The sequence below is a fragment of the Mustela erminea genome, chromosome X (genome assembly GCF_009829155.1).
Source record: "Mustela erminea isolate mMusErm1 chromosome X, mMusErm1.Pri, whole genome shotgun sequence".
Taxonomy (NCBI): Eukaryota; Metazoa; Chordata; class Mammalia; order Carnivora; family Mustelidae; genus Mustela; species Mustela erminea.
In genome coordinates, this window is record NC_045635.1 from 27,189,807 (window position 1) to 27,210,483 (window position 20,677).

The window sequence follows — 20,677 nt, forward strand, 5'->3', positions numbered from 1 at the left end:
CTTCATCAAACCCCTCTAGTGATATTTAACATCAGCCAGATGCAGCAAGCAAAAAGTCACATTTGTATCCTGACATAAATTCCTTTACGTTGTTTTCCCTTTAAAAAAAATCTGTAAAAGGTGTAACTTTTATGTTAAATAATCAGGATATGTGGCATTTAAGCATAAAGACAGCTTTATCTGTCATCCTTTCTCCCTTTAAATCCGTTCAGGGAGGTAGTTCTTCTCCAGCCCTGGGCGGAAATATGGGCAGGTTTCATGCCTTCTCATGTATTATCATTAAGTAATATAAGGTTCTATTGCCATTTTAATATATTAAAATTAGAATTTCCAGTCCAGCATGTTAATTAACACTTCAAACTTAATCCACATATACAACTTCTCCCCAGCTAGTGCAGGCTACAACTGGGCCAGGTCCCCGACCACCTTGAGTAGTGGGTATGGTGAACTTCCTCTCTCTCTCTTTCATTCTCCAGCTGCTCTTTCTCACCCTAACAGAGTTGAATGGGAATGGATGGAGGAGAGGGAAGGGGAACAGAAAGATCTTATCTGACTCAGTATTGTCACTGTTAGAATGTGACTTTTTGCTTGCTGCGTCTGGCTGATGTTAAGTATCACTAGAGGGGTTTGATGAAGCTTTTCTAGACTTGACAACTGTAGGTACTCTTTCATTTGCAGTCCCGAATCCAGGTAAATGTTGTTTTGTATTTTGGTGGCAATCATTCCCAGCTGAGAAACTTGAAATCCAGTGACACACTCCTCCTAGTGGACCTACAGAAACTCCTCTTTCTGAAAATGAGAATGTCAGCAACTCCCTTTGTAAAGTGGGGGGCCATATGAGAAGGAGGGCACTCACAGAAGCATTTTCTCTGAAGAACCCTCATATTTTCCCCAAGTGGCTCTTTTCTGGATCTCTATCCATTTTCTTTCAAAACATGCACTGTGGTGCTGTCTTGCATACCTCACTTTGGTGTCTGTTGTCTATAGGACCCTAGTGTCCTTAGTTTAGACACTTCCCGTTTAGTATCTGCTTAAATGAAAGTGCATGTTAGGGCACTGTTAGACCAAAGTGCTCTAGTAGTGAAGACAGAAAGTAGAAGAAAGATTGTGCTAGATGGTCTCTAAAGTCTCTTTCCATTCTGGAGGCCCCGAATTCTGTGACTCCAACATTTCTTCTCCTTGGAATGTATTTCTCTCAGCTGTAAGGTCCAGCTTCAGATTCTCCTCCATGATATATTCCACTATTACTTCAGGAGACAATAAACACATCATCTGAACCTATTTCATGCCAAGCACTGGCCTAGGTCCTGGAAAATCTGTGATGAAATAAAACAGTCTCTGCCCTCATGTAGCCAAGTCTCTTTCTCCTCTGCACATCCATTTTCCTTCGCTTGTATCTTTCATTTTATGTTTTGTTCTGGTATCAAAGTTACTGTCTGTACACATCTGTCTCCCCTTCACTATCAATTCTTTTACAAAAGGACTCATATTTTATTAACTTCTATACAACCCTTTCTCTCAATGGTCACTCAATAATTACTATTAAATGAAGCAATGAACAATGCATAAACGCATGGATGTATAGAAGGATGAATGGTCAAACTAAAAACCATAAATTCATATAATGTTTATGAAAATATTGCTTACGTTTCTTCTATGGTATGTATATATAATATATATATATATATATCCTAACATTATCATAATTTTACAGCTTTTACTTAATAACAAACACTTTAATGGAAAAGACTATGTTACTGCTTTCTTGGAGTACTATATAATTCCTGGACTCCTACCTTACACACTGCAAGTACATAATCAAAATTTGATAAATAAATGTGTGAATGAAAATTTCAATATTCTAACTTGCATTTGCCCTTCATGTAATTTAAATATTAATGCAAACTGTTAAGTAAAAAGATTAGGTCAAGTTTAAAGTATAATTCAGCTATAGCTTTTGGGAAATGAATAAAATAATCTTTCACTCCAGATTGATTTCTTTGTGTAAATTAGGTCCTTATTAAATATTTGCAGACTTACACATTTATAAAAGAAAGCCATCAGTCTCATCAGTTCTGTTTCTTTTAGAAGAGAGTCAATCTATATTTAATTTCCTTCTACAAGCTTGAAGGTGAAAACTTATTTAGTAAAGCAGTTAATGACTGTTTTCTAGGTATAATTCTTAATCTAGATACTTTAAGGGTGGTGTCTAACCTTAAATTTCTTACAACTTACATGAGAAAGGAACTGGGAATGTTCACCACTGCACAATTTGATGAATTTATTATATTTCTGATTAAATTACACTAAATCATATATGAACATAATTTAATGCTGTTTGTTACTACCATAGTGCACTATGATACTGAAGAAGCTAATTTTTAAATGAAATAACTTGTTCAATTACTTTAGCATACTAAAATAGAATAAAAATTTTATTACTTTTAGTTTCAAAGCAGCATTGTGACATTTTCTTGAGATCCTTTTAAAATTCCTTAACGATGCCAATTCTATCTTTAAAAACCAACTTGGTATTCTAGTTGAAGGGGAACAGAATATACCACCCCAAAATATGTCTGTTTGGCTTAAGGATTATTTTAAACTGATTTTTTTTTTTAAGAAAGAGCAGGCATAGAAAAGCCCTGAAAATGAAGTAAAAGTTACCCTTTTTGAAGGGATATTTACGTATATAGGAGAAATCTCCATTTGTAAGGGTGTCTCCCGCTCTGTACCAGGAGGAGAAGGAGGACTCTAAATCTCTAGTAACTCCTATCAATGGACTAGGCGAAGACTTCTGTCTGCGGAACAACCACACCCTTGACTAACCGCTGTTTTGCCTCAATGCCTCCCATCATTGCCCCTGCCCCAACATCTTCTTTTGTCTTTAGCTGGAGATGGTACTAATGGTGGTGGCTCAGGCCATTTTGGGGAGTTACTTAATTTTCCTGAGTCTCTCCCACGTATATAGGATATATACATGTTATTAAGCTTCTGTGTGTTTTTCTCCTATTAATCTTTTATTACAAGGGGTGCCTCAGTCAAGAACCTAGAAGGGCAGAAGGAAAATTTTTTGTCCCTCACATAGTCAACTATCTTTATCTGAACTAGACAGTTGTATATGCCAGTTATTTCAGAGGACAGAATTTTGAATTAGGAATCTGGCTCTTATATTCATGGTAAAAGCCCGTTATATAATTTCTAGGTCAAAAATATATTTAAAGTCAATCTTTTTTGAATAGCGATGCAATATGTTGGTGTATAAATTTAGAATCAGGACAGAAAAATAATGAAATGATAGCATTTAGTCAAAGCATAAACAAAATATTGTTAGCAGGTTGAAATAAAGCAACTCCCAAGTGCCTATCCCAGATTTGGGTACTAAGTGATGTAAACCATAATGGTCAGTTGGTTGTTTTAAGTCTTAAAATATATACAACTCATTACCCACCTAATGAAGTGTAAAGTCAGTGAATGTAAAGTTTTTAATGGCCATAGCACATCTTGTTGGCTGCCTTGCATTGATATTTGTTCTATTTCCCCTAGGGAAAACAGGTGACTTTTTCATATACTGTTTTCTTTATATAATACAAATTCACATTCTTATTTTGTCTTAAGTTATAACATGACTTCCTTTTTTGAGTTCTCTGAACCCTTTCAACAGACATCATGATAAAAGGAAAAAGAAATTTTCATTTAAAAAAAAAGAGAGAAAGAGAATCCTAATCCAAATTTCTACTTTAAAGATTGGGGGGGGGTACTTGAGCTTTTAAAGATTAAGAACTCTCTATTTACATTTCATTTCCATTTTGCTCAAATCAGCAGAGCCTCCAAAAGTGCAGTGAAGAATATTTCAAACGGCCTTGTACATTTTCTGCAAGGATGAGGTATGTGAACTGCAATCAGACCAAGGTGCTTTTTAAATCTGTTCTCCTTATAAGAGATTGTACTAAAAAGACTCCCAGTCTCCTAAAACTGAAATATCACTTAACGTTCCAAAATCTGGGTGTGTTTACTATGTGTTTTATTTGTTCTTTGTTTGCTTTTTTAAGCAGAGCATTTTATTAATGTTCTCAGGCAAAAAAAAATTTTGCTTTTGGCATGGTCATGGAGATGATGATGATCGCAGCCTGTAGCCTTACACTATTTGCCAACTGCCCCATGAGTAGTCCATTTAATCAGTAAGTATTTGTAGCATGCCTGTTATTTTCAGAATAATGTGAGAATTAAAGGAATTCAAATATAAAGGGTAACAGTTTGAAACTTACAGCTCACTCAGGGAGATAAAACATAAACTAGGGAGAGAATGTCCTCAGAGAGACAAGATGATGCTTGAAATTCCTAACTTCTGGCATTTCATCACTTATGAACATGGCAATAGGAGGAAGAACTGCTCCTCACATCACTATCTGAACTATCAGTGAAATAGGGTAATAGAGTCCTCTACTAGGAAGTTGGTTTTTTGGTTCCATTTTGTTTTTTGTTTTCTTTTAACCTATGTTGGCTTTATTAGTTTTTAAAATTTTTATTATTTATTTATCTATTTATTTTTAAAAAGATTTTATTTATTTGAGAGAGACTGAGAGAGAGAGAGAGAGAGAGCATGAGAGGGGAGAAGATCAGAGGGAGAAGCAGACTCCCCACGAAGCTGGGATCCAGATACGGGACTGGATCTTGGGACTTCAAGATCATGACCCGAGCTGAAGGCAGTGGTTTAACCAACTGAGTCACCCAGGCACCCTGGCTTCTTTTTTAAAAAGTGACCTTGCTTAAGGCATAAAAATGAATCCCTGTGAGGAATTTAAGTTATCATGATTCAAAAAACACCTAATATATTTTAACTGAACTGAAATAAACTATCACAAGTTAATAAATAATGTAAACAAATATATGTGAGTTTTAGGTAATATATAGATATATAAGATTAACATAAATATATACAGATGTGAGTATATAAGAATATATACATTTATACATAAAAGTGTATATATATGTATATACATTTTCAACAACTGACTTTCAAATGTTGTCTCCTTTCAGCATAGGTTTGGGGAAAAAAGAGCCATCTAACACTCTTTTCTAGAATCAGAATACTTGGGTGAAATCCTGACTCTTCCATATGCTATCTGTGAAAATTTAAGAAGGGTATTACAAACCATGATCCTTGGTTCCCTCATTTATTTAATAAGAACAATATTGACTTTAGGCAAGGTTGTGGCTATCAAATTGACTCTTATTTTTTAGAATTCTTTGTCCAATTTATGTAAAACATAACACAGATATAAAATATTACTATTTATGAGATATTGTAGAAGCTGAACAAAATATGATTTTGCCAAGTACTGACAGTAAAAATTTTGACACCTCCAAAGTGTCTGAAATGTTTCATATATTCTGGAATTCTCTGGGACGTGTTTTCCATTACCAAAACACCTAGCTACTGAGAGGGAAACCTGAGCCTTTTAAGTGCCCTGCCAGATGCTAAGAATTAATCTCATCACATTGATTGGTATGTACCCCTTATGGTACTATTGCCCCTTCGTACACAAATGCTTTGTTTGGCATGGTACCCTACATTGAGAGGAACATAAAAGCATGTGCTAAAACTCTGAGCAATGTACAGGTACTAGTAATGATCAAGAGAAATTCCCTGTTTTATTGTCCAACAGGATGGAGCTCCTTCTTTTAGAGGTTCCTACAATGGCTAAGACTAAACCAAATTCTTAATGAGAAGGAGGTAAAGTGCTACTGTTTCAAAAAGCCAACATATGCCTATACAATTCCTATGTTTTTCATATTGTCTTATCTTTCTGCACAATTACTATTGATGTTCACATTTGCAGGTTGACTGGGTTTTATCAATTCATGGCACAGTTTTCTGTTTAATTATAGAGCAAGGTGTTTTCCCCTCATTCTTATTGTGTGCATTTGGGACTCAATTTTCTATTTTCAAACATTTTGTTATTTAATATACATTGTTCTGATAACAAATGGAATCAGGGTGGTATATGACTCTATAACTTTCTTCCCTCCAGTGATTGCATTTTCCTAAAAGCCAGCTGTGGCCCAAGGCAGTGGATCTATGGCTCTTGTATGAAAGAAAAATTGGATTCCAATGGTCAAGTTTATCATTTCTAGAACTACCTCATGGACTTTGTAGGGGACTCTCAATGGCTTCACTCTTTTGACCCAGGGTTAGACTTATGGATGGTAATAAACCAGATTATCCAGTAGCTAGAAACATTAAAAATAGAATATTCTTCAGAAATATTTTTGTTTTAATACTGAAGAAAATAGCATAAAGCCGTTCATTTATTTGTTAGTTCAGAAAATTTTGAAGGAGAACCAATTTTTTTCTAAATTCCTAGATAGGAATTTAAGAGAATAAAAATTCAGTGAAGATACATTTCTTGAGCAGTACTAAAAATTCTGTGTATAGACACAAGAACATTTCTCAATCTTCATGTATCCATTTTCTAGATGTGAAAAACTTTCAGCCTTACAACGGAGCACTAATCATGTCAACAAAGTGTCAACAACCTAGAAGACCTCACAGAACTCTTCATAACGAGGAGGGCCTATAATTATACACTGAATGTTTGAGTCCCTCATCCCTAAATTCATACGTTGAAACCCTAGCCCCCAGTGTGATGGTATTTGGATTGTGGGGCCTTTAGGAATTAAGTTCAGATGAGATCACGAGGTTGGGGTCTTATGATGGCATCAGTGTCTTTAATAGATGGGAGAGAGCAGACTTTTCTCTCTCTCCAGTGTGTGAGGACACTGTTAGAATGTGGCACTCTGCAAGCCAGGAAGATGGCTCTCACCAGATCTGCTGGCACCTTGGTCTTGGACTTCCTGGATGCCAGAACTTGGAGAAATAAACATCTTTCAGTTAAGCCACCCCATCTATGGCATTTCATTATGGAAGCCCAAGATGTTTAAGACACTGATATTTATGCAGTGATTTGCCACTTGAAAAGAGCTATTGCATATGCCATTCCCTTTAATCCTAACAGCAATCTGGTATGGAAAGGCATCTGAAGCCTAATTTTACAGATAAACAAAGGGTGAGCAGGATGCAGGAACTTGCCAAGGGTCCCACTGTTATCAAAGAACAGAGTCAGGACTTAAACGCATCTTCTCATTTTAGATGCGCTGCTTTTAGCAACACCTTGTGCTTAAAATGAAATGGGGGAAAAAATGAAATGGGGGAAAGACATGCTTACATGTTTGTCTTACGAACGTCAAAGTAATAACTACTACTGTCATCATCATGGTCACTATCATCCCACAACTTATCAGCTACCTAGGCCTTTCTGTTGGGCCTCCAAAACTCAAAAGCTTCCTTTTCTTTTCAAAACCCGTACTTCTCATGTGGAGCTGGGGTAAGAGAATAATCGACATATCCAGCAGCTATAGAAAAAATCTCAGGAGGTTATTTTTCCTTTCAACATGCACATGCATAACCAAGGGCACACACAACTGGTCTGCCATTTTTCAGAAGAGTAGCACTGACATTTGCCGGGTTGTGTGGTGGAGACAGTCAAAGCAATGCAGAGTCAAGTTTCAGGAAACTTTCCTTTGAAGGCTCAGTTAAGTCCTGTGGTAGTCATCTCTACAGGGATCCCAATCACCTTCACCTTCTGGGATTCATGATCTTTTGGAGTTCCCCATCCTCCCACCTCACTGTGTCACAGCCAAACTGTGTGACAAATAATTTGCAGAAGGGGTAACACTATAAATGCTAAGGCTAGGTGCAAAAAAGTTACCATGGCTTTTGCGTTGTATCCATGGTTTACTTTTGGGGGAAGCCAGCCACAAAGTCACAGGGACACTCAAGCAGTCCCATGGAGAAGCTTGTGTAGAGAGGAACCAACTAGATAGTGCCACTCACAAACCATATGAGTGAGGTGCACCATCTTGAAAGTGGATTCTCCAGCCCCAGTCAAATTTTTTTTTTTAAAGATCTTATTTGTTTATTTGACAGACAGAGATCACAAGTAGACAGAGAGGCAGGCAGAGAGAGAGAGAGAGGGAAGCAGGCTCCCTGCCGAGCAGAGAGCCTGATGCGGGACTTGATCCCAGGACTCTGAGATCATGACCTGAGCCGAAGGCAGCGGCTTAATCCACTGAGCCACCCAGGCGCCCCCCAGTCAAAATTTTGTATGACTGCAGCTCTGGTTGACCTCCGACTGCAACCTCATCAGAAATTTCAAGATGGAACCACTCAAACAAGGTGCTTACGGTTCCCTGGCCAACAGAATCTGTGAGATAGGAAATGATTATTGCTGATTTCAGGCACTCAGTTTGGGGATGATTTGTTTTGCAGTAATATGCAACCACAAACTCCTTTTCTTGGTTAAAAGCAGAATGAGCCCAGCTCTCTCCTTTGCATGTAGAAAGGTCAAAATCTATTAATTCTTTCTGTTTACTTCATAAATGCTTCCCTTAAGGCAGGTACAACAGAATAAAGACTAGTGGCAAGCAATTTGTTATGTTGCTTCAAATTATTAATGAGAAAATTCTGGTAAAGAAAAAAAGTGGTGGATCGAAAATAATTCCTATGCTTTTACAACACCTGAGCAGAGCTGAGAAAGTCTTTTAGGAGTCATCTATGGCATATCTAACCCTTAGCTTAGCTTCCTCTAAACTGAATGATATCACCAAGGAGGAATATTCCTCTCTATACCCAGAGGCACCAAAATACAATAGAATTTCAGGTCTTCAGTTGCAATGCCCCATCAGGCCATGCAATAAAAATGCTAGCCTGTGAAAAACTGGCATTTCTCCTGTGGGCACATCTCTTTCTGTTTTGTATTTGTCTGACCAGCGCACTTTGTCTGAGTGTGGGATTCTTTATATTGTATATATTCACCATTATCTTTATTCTATCATACAAAAAAGCCTATTTTCATTAATTGGCTTATGTATTTAATGGGTTCATTATGTGTAGTTTTTAAAGTAGATGAGTAGAACATTTACTAATCTAAATCTTTCATCTTTAAAAGAAACATAATGAAAAAATAAGCAACTAGAAAATGCTGTTTAGGTTCATAATTGTAGATACATCATTTTAAATAAGTGTATTTTCTATTACACACCCACAGGAAAGATTAATAATCGAATATAATTATGACCACTATATGGATTTTAAATTCTGTTCAAATATATTTTGATACTAATCCTCTTTTAGAATTAAAGAATCAGATACATTAAAACAGAATTAGTTCATGACAGATGTTTAGTATTACATTAACACAACATAAGTAGAAGTCTATAAAGAAAGAAAAACATATACACTTACTTCTTAAAGGTAAATTTTTAAGTTATGATTACTCTGATAGAGCTCTGAAATTCATGAAGATGTTAAAGAACATTTCTATAATTTAATGTCTATTTCTGGGTACCCTATTAATTGCATACAAATGAAAATTAAAGAAATCATGAAATTTATATGTGAAGAAACACATGGCACTATGAACCACACTGTGATGTCTAATTTTATATGTCAAATTAGCTAGACAATGATATCTAGTTGTTTGTTTAAGCAGCAGTCTAGATGCTGCTGTAGAGGTGTTTTTTAGATGTGATTAACATTTAAATTAGTAGACTATAAGTAAAACAGATACATCTCCATAATGTTGGTAAGCCTTATCCAATCAGTTGAAGAACTTAAAAGACTGAGGTCACCAAAAGAGGAAGGACTTTTGGCTCCAGGCTACCTTTGGACCCAAGACTGCAGTATGAACTCTTTTATGGAGTATCTATCCTTCTGGCCTTCTCTAAAAATTTCAGACTTGTAGTCCCCACAATCTCATGAGCCAATTCTTTAAAATCTCTGTCTCTCTCTCTCCATATATATAAAACTAATATTATAATACAGTTAAATAAATTAAATATATATATGCATGTACACATATATGTATATACAGGGTTCTCTGGGGAATGCTAACAACCTCATTCCTATTGAATAACAATAGTGGAAGAAAAGATTAATATTATAATAATAGAATAATAATCATAGAAATACAGGTAGTAAAACTTTTATATTTGTAGTGGGATTGAGCAAGAGATATTTTGCTTAACCCTTGGCATACCATCAAGGTTGACTGCACCCAAATATATATCTTGAGTTTCTTTTTTAAGAAGTTCTATTTGTAAAAATTGGTGTTTTTGACTTTATTCTTTCTGGATGGTCTACCAAAAAACAAAGTGAAATTTTATTTATTCTTTCAATAAAATAAAATTCATTTTATCTTTCAATTACCATATGGTTCTAATGAAGCCTTTCATACACCTAAGATACATTGTGTAGTCTTAGTAATCTTATTTTTCCTATATTTGTAAACATTTTGCTCTTTCATCACCAATCATACATTTTTCCTAAGTATGCTAAAAAGAGTTGTAAATGAAAGAATGATGGAATTATATAGAAGGATAATACATAGTGAAGAAGAAACCTCATCATTTAGGTTTCTTATTACATTGTCCCAAATAGTGCATCTTTAAGAAGTATAAAAGAAGAACAAAGACACCTTTGGAGTCTGTTTTTAGCTTTCATCGAAGAGAGTTGAAAATGTAGAACTTTTCATTTTACTCCCATTATGTCAAAGACAAGAAAATTGATAGAGGAAGATGTTTATGATTATTAGACAGAATAGAAGATAAATGCAAAGAGACAGAAATCAGCATTCTAAACCCCAGTGATGACAGTGAAATTGATCATACAGGTGAAATCTTAGACTGTGAGTCTTCAGATGATAAGCAAACACAAAGATTGATGAACAAACAATATACTTTTAAGGACAGAAAGAAAATAGCACACTTTAATCTAGCTAGTTGTTCAATAGGAAGGACTTCATTACATTTTTATTGAAGAACTTGGACCATCTTACTTTGCTAAAATGATGTGGGACACTACATCATTTGTTTGTACCTCCAAATTTATTTGATACTAAGTTTTTTGGGTTCAATTCTTACTAAAATTTCTAGTAAAGTTTTTTGTTAACTATCTGTCTGTCTTACTTGTGCAAAGTATTTGAAAAATAACTGAAACATACAAAACAAAAAGCATAATGGTTCACTAGACCTGGATGGCAAATGGTCATCTATTTGTCTTGGTATACTGAAGAGTGATTCCAAAATCTGATCTACATAAACACAACCATCTGTAACTCTCAGCAGAAGGGTGTTTTTTATTCAATGTATCACTAAGAACCAGGAAGAAACTTGTGTTTTTGGACTGGTGGTACAGCAGAAGATACAGAAAACAAAATATAGAACAAAACTTACAAACTCATTCTTCAGTGTGTGTTTGTCTAAAGGCATCTTTACCTTAATTTGCCACTGGGAGACCTGATGCTAACTCCTCTTCCTACATTTCTTAAATGTAAGCCAAGTTCCAGACTGTTCGCTAGGTAGACCTTTTCATCTGGCTCTCTATCTCTTTGCAAACTCATCTACTTCATGTAACTTCCAAATCTGCTCAGAAGTAACTTTGCTTCTGAAATCTCTACTCACGTTTTCTTAAGCACATTATTTTATCACCCATATTCAGCAACTTGTCCTGAATCTGTCTCTGGTTATATTACCATATTCCAAAGCACTGGATCTCAAAATCTTAAAAGGCAATCTTTCTCTTAGATTCCACACATCCAATCAATGTCCAAATCCTGTTAATGCTAGCTCCACTGGATGTCTTAATTCAGTTATTTCTTTCCACTCCACTGCCACTGCTCTAGCTTGGGCTCTCTTGCCTCCTACCTTGTCTCTTTGCTTTTACTCCCATATCTTCCACAACATACACACAGACATGCTCCCACTTCTACAAATTCATCTGTCACACCACAGCTAACTTAAGACTAATTATGTCTTCTTCTCTTATCCTTTCCTGAAATATCCTTTCCTTCCCAGCCTCCTTCTGCTTTTCAAAATCCTATTCGTGACCAGTTCAAATTGAACCTCCTTCTAAAAGCATTCTAGAACCCCTTCATTCAGATCTAATCTTCCTTCCTCTTCTTCTCTCTGAAGATTTCTTAATACTGCCCTACTGAAGTACTTAGACTGCCTTGCCCAGATAGACTTGCCTATATACCCACATTTGATTGTAAGCTCTTTTAAGACAAAGGCTGAATCTTATTTTTCCCTCTATCCCAACCATCACATCTGATATTAACAGCACAGAATAAGCATTCAAATATTTACTGAACTGAACTGAACTGAACTGAACTCTTTGGTTGCCAGTGGCATCCTGGTGGATGTAAATTCTGAGAGCTGCTTGTAGTTGTAACAGGTTGACAGCAGGTGCTAGGTGTCAAAAGAGGGAAATTTATAACATTGACTCTACTTCTTCTAAAATAAGTAGCTCTCTAATAGATAATACCCGAGAGGAAAATATTGGCTGGCATTTCATTAGCAATAGAGATTTCATAAAAACATGGAGAACAACAAAGTCTTTTTATTTCACCATGAAGGATTTCATACATTTGGTTGCAGCAATGAATGATAGGTTGACAAAGCTGCTATAAAACTGTCAGTTACTTCAAAAATGCTGTGAGAGTATTTTTATTCTCATGCAGCAGAACATTCTCCCTTCTACAGTCCTGTATACCAGCTCTTTAAGCAATACGATATGAACTCATTCCTTAAAATTTATACAATGTCACCAAATTTCTCAAAGAATTGCAGACTGGTTTGAAAGAGGTTGAGATGAAAAAATAATTTTAAAGGAAATAAATCTCTCTTAAGACTTGGCATTCCGTTGCAGAAGCTCCTCTCCTGGTTTAGCTTCTAAGTGGCTGTATGGTACACCCCCTCCTTCCTATTCTCCCATCTCCAGCTCCTCTGTACAAAATTCATCTCACCATGATTGCATGGACCATTTAATGAGCATCCAGCACATGCGAGGTCTTCACTTTAGAAATCTCACATAACTTTATCTCCATAATCACCATACAAGTTTACGTATTATCATTATCCCCACTTCACTGATGAGGAAACTGTGGCTTAGAGAAGTGAATCCACTTGGCCAAAGTCTCCAGCTAGAAGATTACAGAGGTTCGCCATCCTATCTATACACTTCCAACATGTGGGAGAGACAATCCTATGATTACATGTCCAAATGCATAGAAGACAACAATATAAATGGGAGCAGTAAAAATTATATCCAGATTATAGCAGTGACTAGTATTTTCAGTTGTCAAATACTCACAGTTCGTTCGTTCTTTCTTTCTTTCTCTATCTCTCTTTCTTTTCTTTCATTTCTCTTCTCTTTTCTTTTTTTTTCTTCCCTTCCCTTTCCTCCCTTCCTCCCTCTTTCTTTCTTTCTTTCTTTCTTTCTTTCTTCTTTCTTTCTTTCTTTCTGTATTTTTTGACTAACCAATGCTTTTCCTTTGATGTGCCTTGGGCTTTAAAATCATATAGACTTTAGTTTAAATCCTAGTCCCTCATTTGCCATGTTACTACAATCCTAGGCACATTACTTAAGCTTGCTGAGCTTCAGTGTTTCAATCTCTAAAATGAGAAAAATAATATCTACCCTCCTAAGGTCATAGTAAATATTGAAAATAAAATAACTTACATGAATTGTCTTGCTTTTTTATAGTATCACTCATGTATTTGTTTAATTTTTTTTTATATATGTTGTTCCGTGTGTTCTAAAGCAACCTTCTCCGTTTTCTTTTTAACTTCTCTCTTTTCATCTTTGTAGTATGAGAACCAGGCAGCTACCAAAGAGCTTATTAAATGCTTTTCCACTAAGCATTCAAACAATCCAATTAGATCATAATTAAAATGACAAGAGTTAATATTTACTTAGCTCTTACTGTGGCTTGGATCTAAGTGCACCTCCTGTATTATTATCTCATCTAATTCTCCCAACCTTGAGGTAGATACAAGTAATCTTATTATACAGAGGTGGTGACCAAGATCAGATAGTTTACAGAGATTAGCTGTTTGTTCAGGGTCATGAAGTTACTAAGAAGGCAGCCCAGGGAGCTTGCCCTCAAAAGCTGTATGTGCTGTTGTTATAGATTTTTTAAAATGGTAATGGTGGGGGTTATATAGCAGGAGAAGCTATAGAAGCAAGGCTATAAAATACAAATGTCAAATGAGCCATGTTCACCAATATTATTTGTGGAATAAATGAACCAATAAGAGAGATGAACTCCTTTTTTCCCATATCTCCCTCACTGCTATATGAGGTATTATGGTATTATGATCTGTCATAGCAATGGGCATGAAAAAGAGTTTTGCATAGTTCAGAAACCTCCCACTTAGCAATCCGAGATCCTTTCAATCTTACTTAGTTTTGCTCCTCTGACCTAGCTAGCCCTTATGTAGGAGAAAATGACCAGGAATGGCTGACATGTTCAGCAACCAAAAGATGGAAGGAAAATGAGCAGTTGGAACATCAGAAATGGCAAGGAGAATTTCTTATTTGAATGCACTTAGAATGACATTTTTCTCTCACCTAGATTATTGCAACATGAGTTCCATCAATACAATCACCTGAAAACAACAGATACTGTGGAAATCGTTTTATATGGTGAAGCATGTTGGTATTTTGCAGACCCAATTACTTGAGATTTTAGCATGGATATTACTAGTAGAGAGGAATTGCTTTGTACTGGTCTTTTCTCTTGATAGAATGCAATAAGTATATATAGATTTCCCCAACTGTTCGAAGTTACGAACTGGGACTTACCAAAGAAGGAAAAATGTTTCAATATAGCATTATCCTCTTACTGAATATTTTTCTTTATTTAGCTGATTCCTTCTTAAGTATTTCTAGAAGTTTCAGGGCAATAAAAAAGGACTATTGAAATCTTCAAATAAGAAAATACAATTTTATGAGCAAGTATTTTATTTCTGCTCATTCCCTGAAAGCCAAATCTATACTAAAGAAAATGCTATTTTGAACACGATTGAAACTTTATGAGTATTCAATCTCCATCCCGTTTCACAGATTTAAAATGGAGAGATAAACTGAAGCACAGCAGGGCTGCAAATGACATTGTTTAGATAAACATATCTTGTCAGAATTATCCTGGTAGTAGCATTAGAGGCTCTGGGCATATTTGGCACAAAGATTCTGGATTAGGCTCTTAATAAGCAATATAACATGTCCCAACAGACACTTGGCTTTTAAGAAATGCTTTTTTTTGACCACAGGGATTGGGATCTTTCCACTATACTACAAATATTCATAAAGGTATTCATTCCTAAAAGACAAAAGCTTAGAGAAACAGAACTGTTCAAGTTATTGGATATTAGCAGATACATAAAAATTTGTCCCCTGTCACTCAATTTAACTTTACATCATGAAAAAAAAGTCAATACAGTATCAAAAAAAAAAAAAACAGATTGTAAGGGATAATGGAAAATGTTTAGACAATGTTGAATGGATAGTATAAAATAAATTAGAGTTATTTTCTTCTTAGGGAAAAAAAAATAGAAGTTATTTTTCATTAGTAAAATGACAAATGACTTCCTATATAGTGTGTTCAGATTTGCATAAACATTTTTGCCAAATTTCCATATTTCTCAGGCAAGAAACAGATTACTTAACTGTGTAATGGGAATTCAGTCTTATACTGAGTAAATCATTCACTAAGACTCATTCTTTTGGACCACTATGTTGCGACCTGATGAAGAAGCCTCATCGTTCCAGCATGAGGGAGAAACATTTTACTACATCAGTTGAAAAGCTCTCTGTGTTGATCATTACAAGGAGATTTTGCTCTTGCCTTGCTGGTTATACAAATATTTTATAACTTACACAGAACTCTACAACTTGAGTGTATTCTTTCTGTCCAAATTAGTTATGGAAGAGAATGACCAGTTTCTTACCAAACTAGCTTCTCTCTTTCCCTGGCTCAACACTGGTCAATATTTTGCAGTTTCCCTTGCAATAAGATGTGGTCATGTGACAAGTTCTAGCCAACAGACTACGAACCACTTCCAGGCCTGTCTCATGATAAGTTCTAAAGAACTATGTTTATTCCTCATTTGCCCATTAAATGCATAGGACTCAGATGATCTGGACACAAAAGATGGAAGGAGCTTAAGTCCCCGAATGACTTCATAGACAGCTGCTTATTTTGGATTGCACCAGAAAAGAAGTAAACTTATACTATGGTAAGCCACCAAGACTTGGGATCTGACATATAGTGACTAGTACTACCCAACTAATATGTTAGTTAGCACATATTCAAATACATTGTTTGAGCAACAATGAAGAGTTAAAATTTCAAAATCAAGAAAAGTATTTTAATTAACAATCAGGAAAACTGAAAGAGGAATGTGTTTAGGAAGTGATTTAAAACATACATAATTTGCAGACCAAAAAAGTATTTAATCCTAGTCCTAGTGATTAAGGTCATTAAGAAAAACAATAAAACAGGATGGGACATGGTAAACATTCTAGAAGGAACACATACTTTCAATATAGAAGGAAATATTTGTAAATTGCAAGTTCTGGTCTTTGTTTGTTTTGTAAATTTGAGCAATTTGATTAACCATTCTCAGAATGTTTCCTCATCTATAAAATGAGGGATTATGAAGTGTAGCTGATATTATAAAGATTTTGTAGACATGCCCACACACAAAACACAACACCGATTATCTGCTATCTAAGAGGAACTCAATGAATTCCAGCTATTATCACTATTTACCTAACACATACAAATATGACCAATAATATTTTTCATATATTAATTCTTTATATTGGTTACTTTTTCTGTTCCTTCCAATGTACTAGCTGCAAAACATTCTGCTTCCACTTCCTCAGGCTAGTGCTAATGCAAGAGAATGTAAATTATGAAGACATAGATTCTTGTTTTTTGAGGTTCAAAAGCCTAGGCCTAGAAAAAGACAAAAGATTTGGAAGCAAAAAGAAAGGTGATGAAATGATCTTTCATCCCTACTCCCTATTAGAAAAAAATTCCCTACTCTCACACTAGAAAACAATCCCTCTGTTTGTGAGAAGGGATGAGAGGGGACCTGATGGGGGGCATTAAAAAAAATTCGTCTTGATGTGTGTCCCTGAAGGGGAGGTAGGGAGAGGGAAGGGAGGAAACCTGGGGAGATGCATGAGAGTCAGAGAGCAGAGGTGAGCGGGCCTCATTCCTGAGGAGAACCTCTGAGGGAAAGAGAAGGAGAGTAGTTTCCCCTTCTGCTTCCTCTATTCCTTTTCCTGACACTATGCACAGGTACTCTGAATCACTCTGTGTAAAGAAGAAAGGAGTAGATACAATGTCTAGGCAGAGGGGCCTTAAAGAGACTCCCAAGATTCCCACCCAGTCTAGTACGGCAAAAGGAATGGTACACTGATTTCTGTTGTTACATAATGAGGGCATCACAGTAGCAGAGGGAAGTCTAGATATGAAAGTGTCACCGCAGAAGGGAATGAAAGATGGTCCAGGAAGCAACTGCCTGCTTGGACCAAGAACCAAGAATATGAGGGAGAGACTGACATCTCCATGGCGCTAGCCCAGAAAGAAGACAAGGGAGGAGCAAATGTTCTGCCACACCAGGCTCACCATGCCTGCCACTCCATGCTTTGTATCTACAGAGCCTAGATTGATGAAAAATTTCTTTCTTCTCCTTCATGGAATTATATTCAGTTATGGAAAGATAACACTATGGATTGAAAAATCTTAGTACAAGAGTTATAATTTACAATGACTTATGTAATTAAAAAAAATTTTTTTAAAGATTTTATTTATTTATTTGACAGAGAGAGATCACAAGTAGGCAGAGAGGCAGGCAGAGAGAGAGGGGGAAGCAGGCTCCCTGCCGTGCAGAGAGCCCAATGCGGGCTCGATCCCAAGACCCTGAGACCATGACCTGAGCTGAAGGCAGAGGCTTAACCCACTGAGCCACCCATAATTTTTTCACAATTTTATCAACTTAATGGAAGTAAATCAACTTAAGTCATTATTGAAACTTTTCAAACATCTTTCCTTAAGTTTCACATGCTTGTTCAAAGACTTACTTCGATCAGTAATAATTGTTCTAGCCTCTTGATTGCTGGTCTTGTTTTTCAAATTCTGGGCAGCGGTGATGAGTTCTTCCAATTGGGGGCGCCTCTGTTCCAAATCCTGCAGTGTCGCCTGAAGGAAAAAAAAACAACTTAGTACTGAGGTTCTCTAGCATTGCGCATTCCTTTTATGTGATAGAAAGTAAAGCGCAATTTAAAAACCAAAGCACTTTTGGAAATAAAAAAAGATGTTATGGATATAAATCTCTAATGTGTAAGGCTTTATAGAGAACAATTCAACAAGAAATGTGCTTCATTCTTAGATACCCAAAAATATTTCAAATGAAAATCTTGATTATAGATTTACTTCACTATTTAAGAGCTTAGATGGAGGTGTTTTAGAGAACCTGGGTTTACTTACGCCAGTGTATGAGCGCCACAAGTGAGAAATGCAATTCTGAATTATGACAACGTATTTAAAAAAGATAGCTGTTTCTATTTGTAGTCTCATTTTGTGTGGTGTCAAAATTCAGATGTATACTTTAGAACCAGGAAAAGCGTGGAAGTGATTTAAGAGATGTAACTTACTTAACTTCTTTGTACCCCAGATTCCTCACCTATAAAATGAGAGGGTGATGCAGATGAACCAAGTCAGTCCTTCCCCAAAGGAAGTATTAGTATTCATACTCTGTATTACAAATGACTTTAATTTAATACTGCATTGGATAAGAGTACCAAGAGAATAAAGCTAAGAATTATTTACTTATTTATGTATTTATTTATAGGCAATATTGTTAATTATTAAGAAATCCTTCCTTCTAGTGTCCAACTATTGTCTCTGTCACCTTACTCTCCCTCCACTAAAGGGCTCATATCCCAGTGATGTTTACAAAGAAGTTTGGGAAAAAAAAGATCTCTCCCTTTTTTCCCCTCTAAAATGGAACACATTTTGTTTCAATTTGGGAAAAATATAATGAATATTTGTTATTAGTTTATAAATCCTACACACATTTTCTCGTTTTTATTCTCCTCATAACCACACTAGTAACTAAGCTAGAAGTCTTTATGGTTTTAAATCTGAAGCTGTTTCCACTACCTCATGAGGCCAGTGAATGTGAAGGGATGAAATGGGGTAGATGGTAATGTTCCTGAAACTTAGTTGACTACTAAGCTCTTTGACAACTGCTGATTTTCTAAAGATTTTTGGGTTGAGAAAGGCCAAGTTTTGAAGATCTTACAATGTTTCTTTCGTGAACAGGTAGGGAGACAGGCCTTGTGATTTCAGCTCAATTGCTTTAGGTAATATTAAAATAATGGCAAGAACTTATCCAAACATTACACATCTATTTTGAGCATTTTCCCCTCTCTGTGTTGAAAAATTGGAGGGGCTAACTTTTAACCAATTTTCCACATTTATAAACTGTGATTGCTCAGAAGAAAAATCCAATTTTCAGGTTTCTAACTTTTATGGTTTCTTTACACAAAAGGGTGTTTGAAATATGGAACAAATTGCCAAAGACAGCTATTGAAGTAAGTGGCATAAGTCAGTTGGAGAGTACTGAACAAATTTCAGAATGGGAATCATATAGTAGTAGATAGATGTTATGAAGTAAGATATTTTCCAGGGTTAGAATGTTAAACTCTGGTCATCTGTGGCCCAGCAAGCTTAAAATGTACTCTGGAATTCCTGACTCTTAAATATTTAATACATTCAAGAGATTTTTTAAAAAATAGCTTTAACCAGAACCCTCAGATAAAATCAAATAATTGCCTCAAATTTAACCAGGAACTCTACATAACAGAGGTAGCAAAGCAAAAAAATTCATTCATTTATCCACTCATTCTTTCATTTTGTAAATCTCAAGTGCTGAGTACTGTTCTAGGCACTATGGGTGTAACTGTGGATGAATGGATTAGGTATGCTTTGTGTAATTTAAAGGCAAATTTGTGTTTTTTGATACTTGGAAATTTTTATATAACAAAGATTATCATTGTTTTCTTTTGATTTCATTTTAATCCATCCTCAAACAATGAAGATATTCTTTGCTTCTTTCTTCTGGATATATTTCTCAATGTTGGCTTTACTTTACTCTTTCTTTTAGGATCACAAATTTCTTTTAGAAGTAGGTTGTAGAAGTAACCTGATCAACTTTAATTTAAATTAAACCTGACCACAATGAACAGCTTTTACTGCTGAAATTAGCAAGCATGTCAATTTAGACTTAACACAAGCCATTTTCCTCTCTAATGAATAAAATAGGTCTCAGGGTATTGTGAAACCTGTTCTCTAGTTGGGTGATTCTCTATTTCTGCTGACAGACACATGCTTTGTAAGCACCTGAGAAGATTATTAATGACATCCTTTGAAGCAGTCTCCTTAAAAACCTAAGGAGATTCATAGCTGTAATAAAACTATGCATTTCTAAAGAATTTTAAAACAAAATCGTAACTCTTTATCCCACTCTTTGGTCAATATATATAAAGGTTCATTTCTAAAAAAGACACTGTACAATAATATATATTGCTATGGGATTAATCAGACACTGATATACTCATTAAATAGTGGTTTCTCAGTAGAGCAGAATGGGAATTTTCTCCCTTGGCTTTCTTTCCAGAAATAAAGGAAGGACTTGAATATGACATACTTAAATATTTTTTTATTAAGATATTACAAAAACAGTGACTGAAAGACTTTCT

The 20,677-nt window shown here is 35.6% G+C and overlaps 1 protein-coding gene across 6 annotated transcripts in view; it reads right to left on the minus strand.

Moving 5' to 3' along the window:
* DMD (dystrophin) overlaps nt 1-20,677 on the minus strand; it is a 2,094,983-nt gene that overhangs the window by 570,902 nt on the left and 1,503,404 nt on the right. For all 6 annotated transcript variants that reach the window (XM_032330377.1, XM_032330378.1, XM_032330375.1 and 3 more), the window contains one exon: nt 17,996-18,113. In XM_032330377.1, the coding sequence (XP_032186268.1) occupies nt 17,996-18,113 (118 nt within the window). The remainder of the gene's footprint in view (nt 1-17,995; nt 18,114-20,677) is intronic.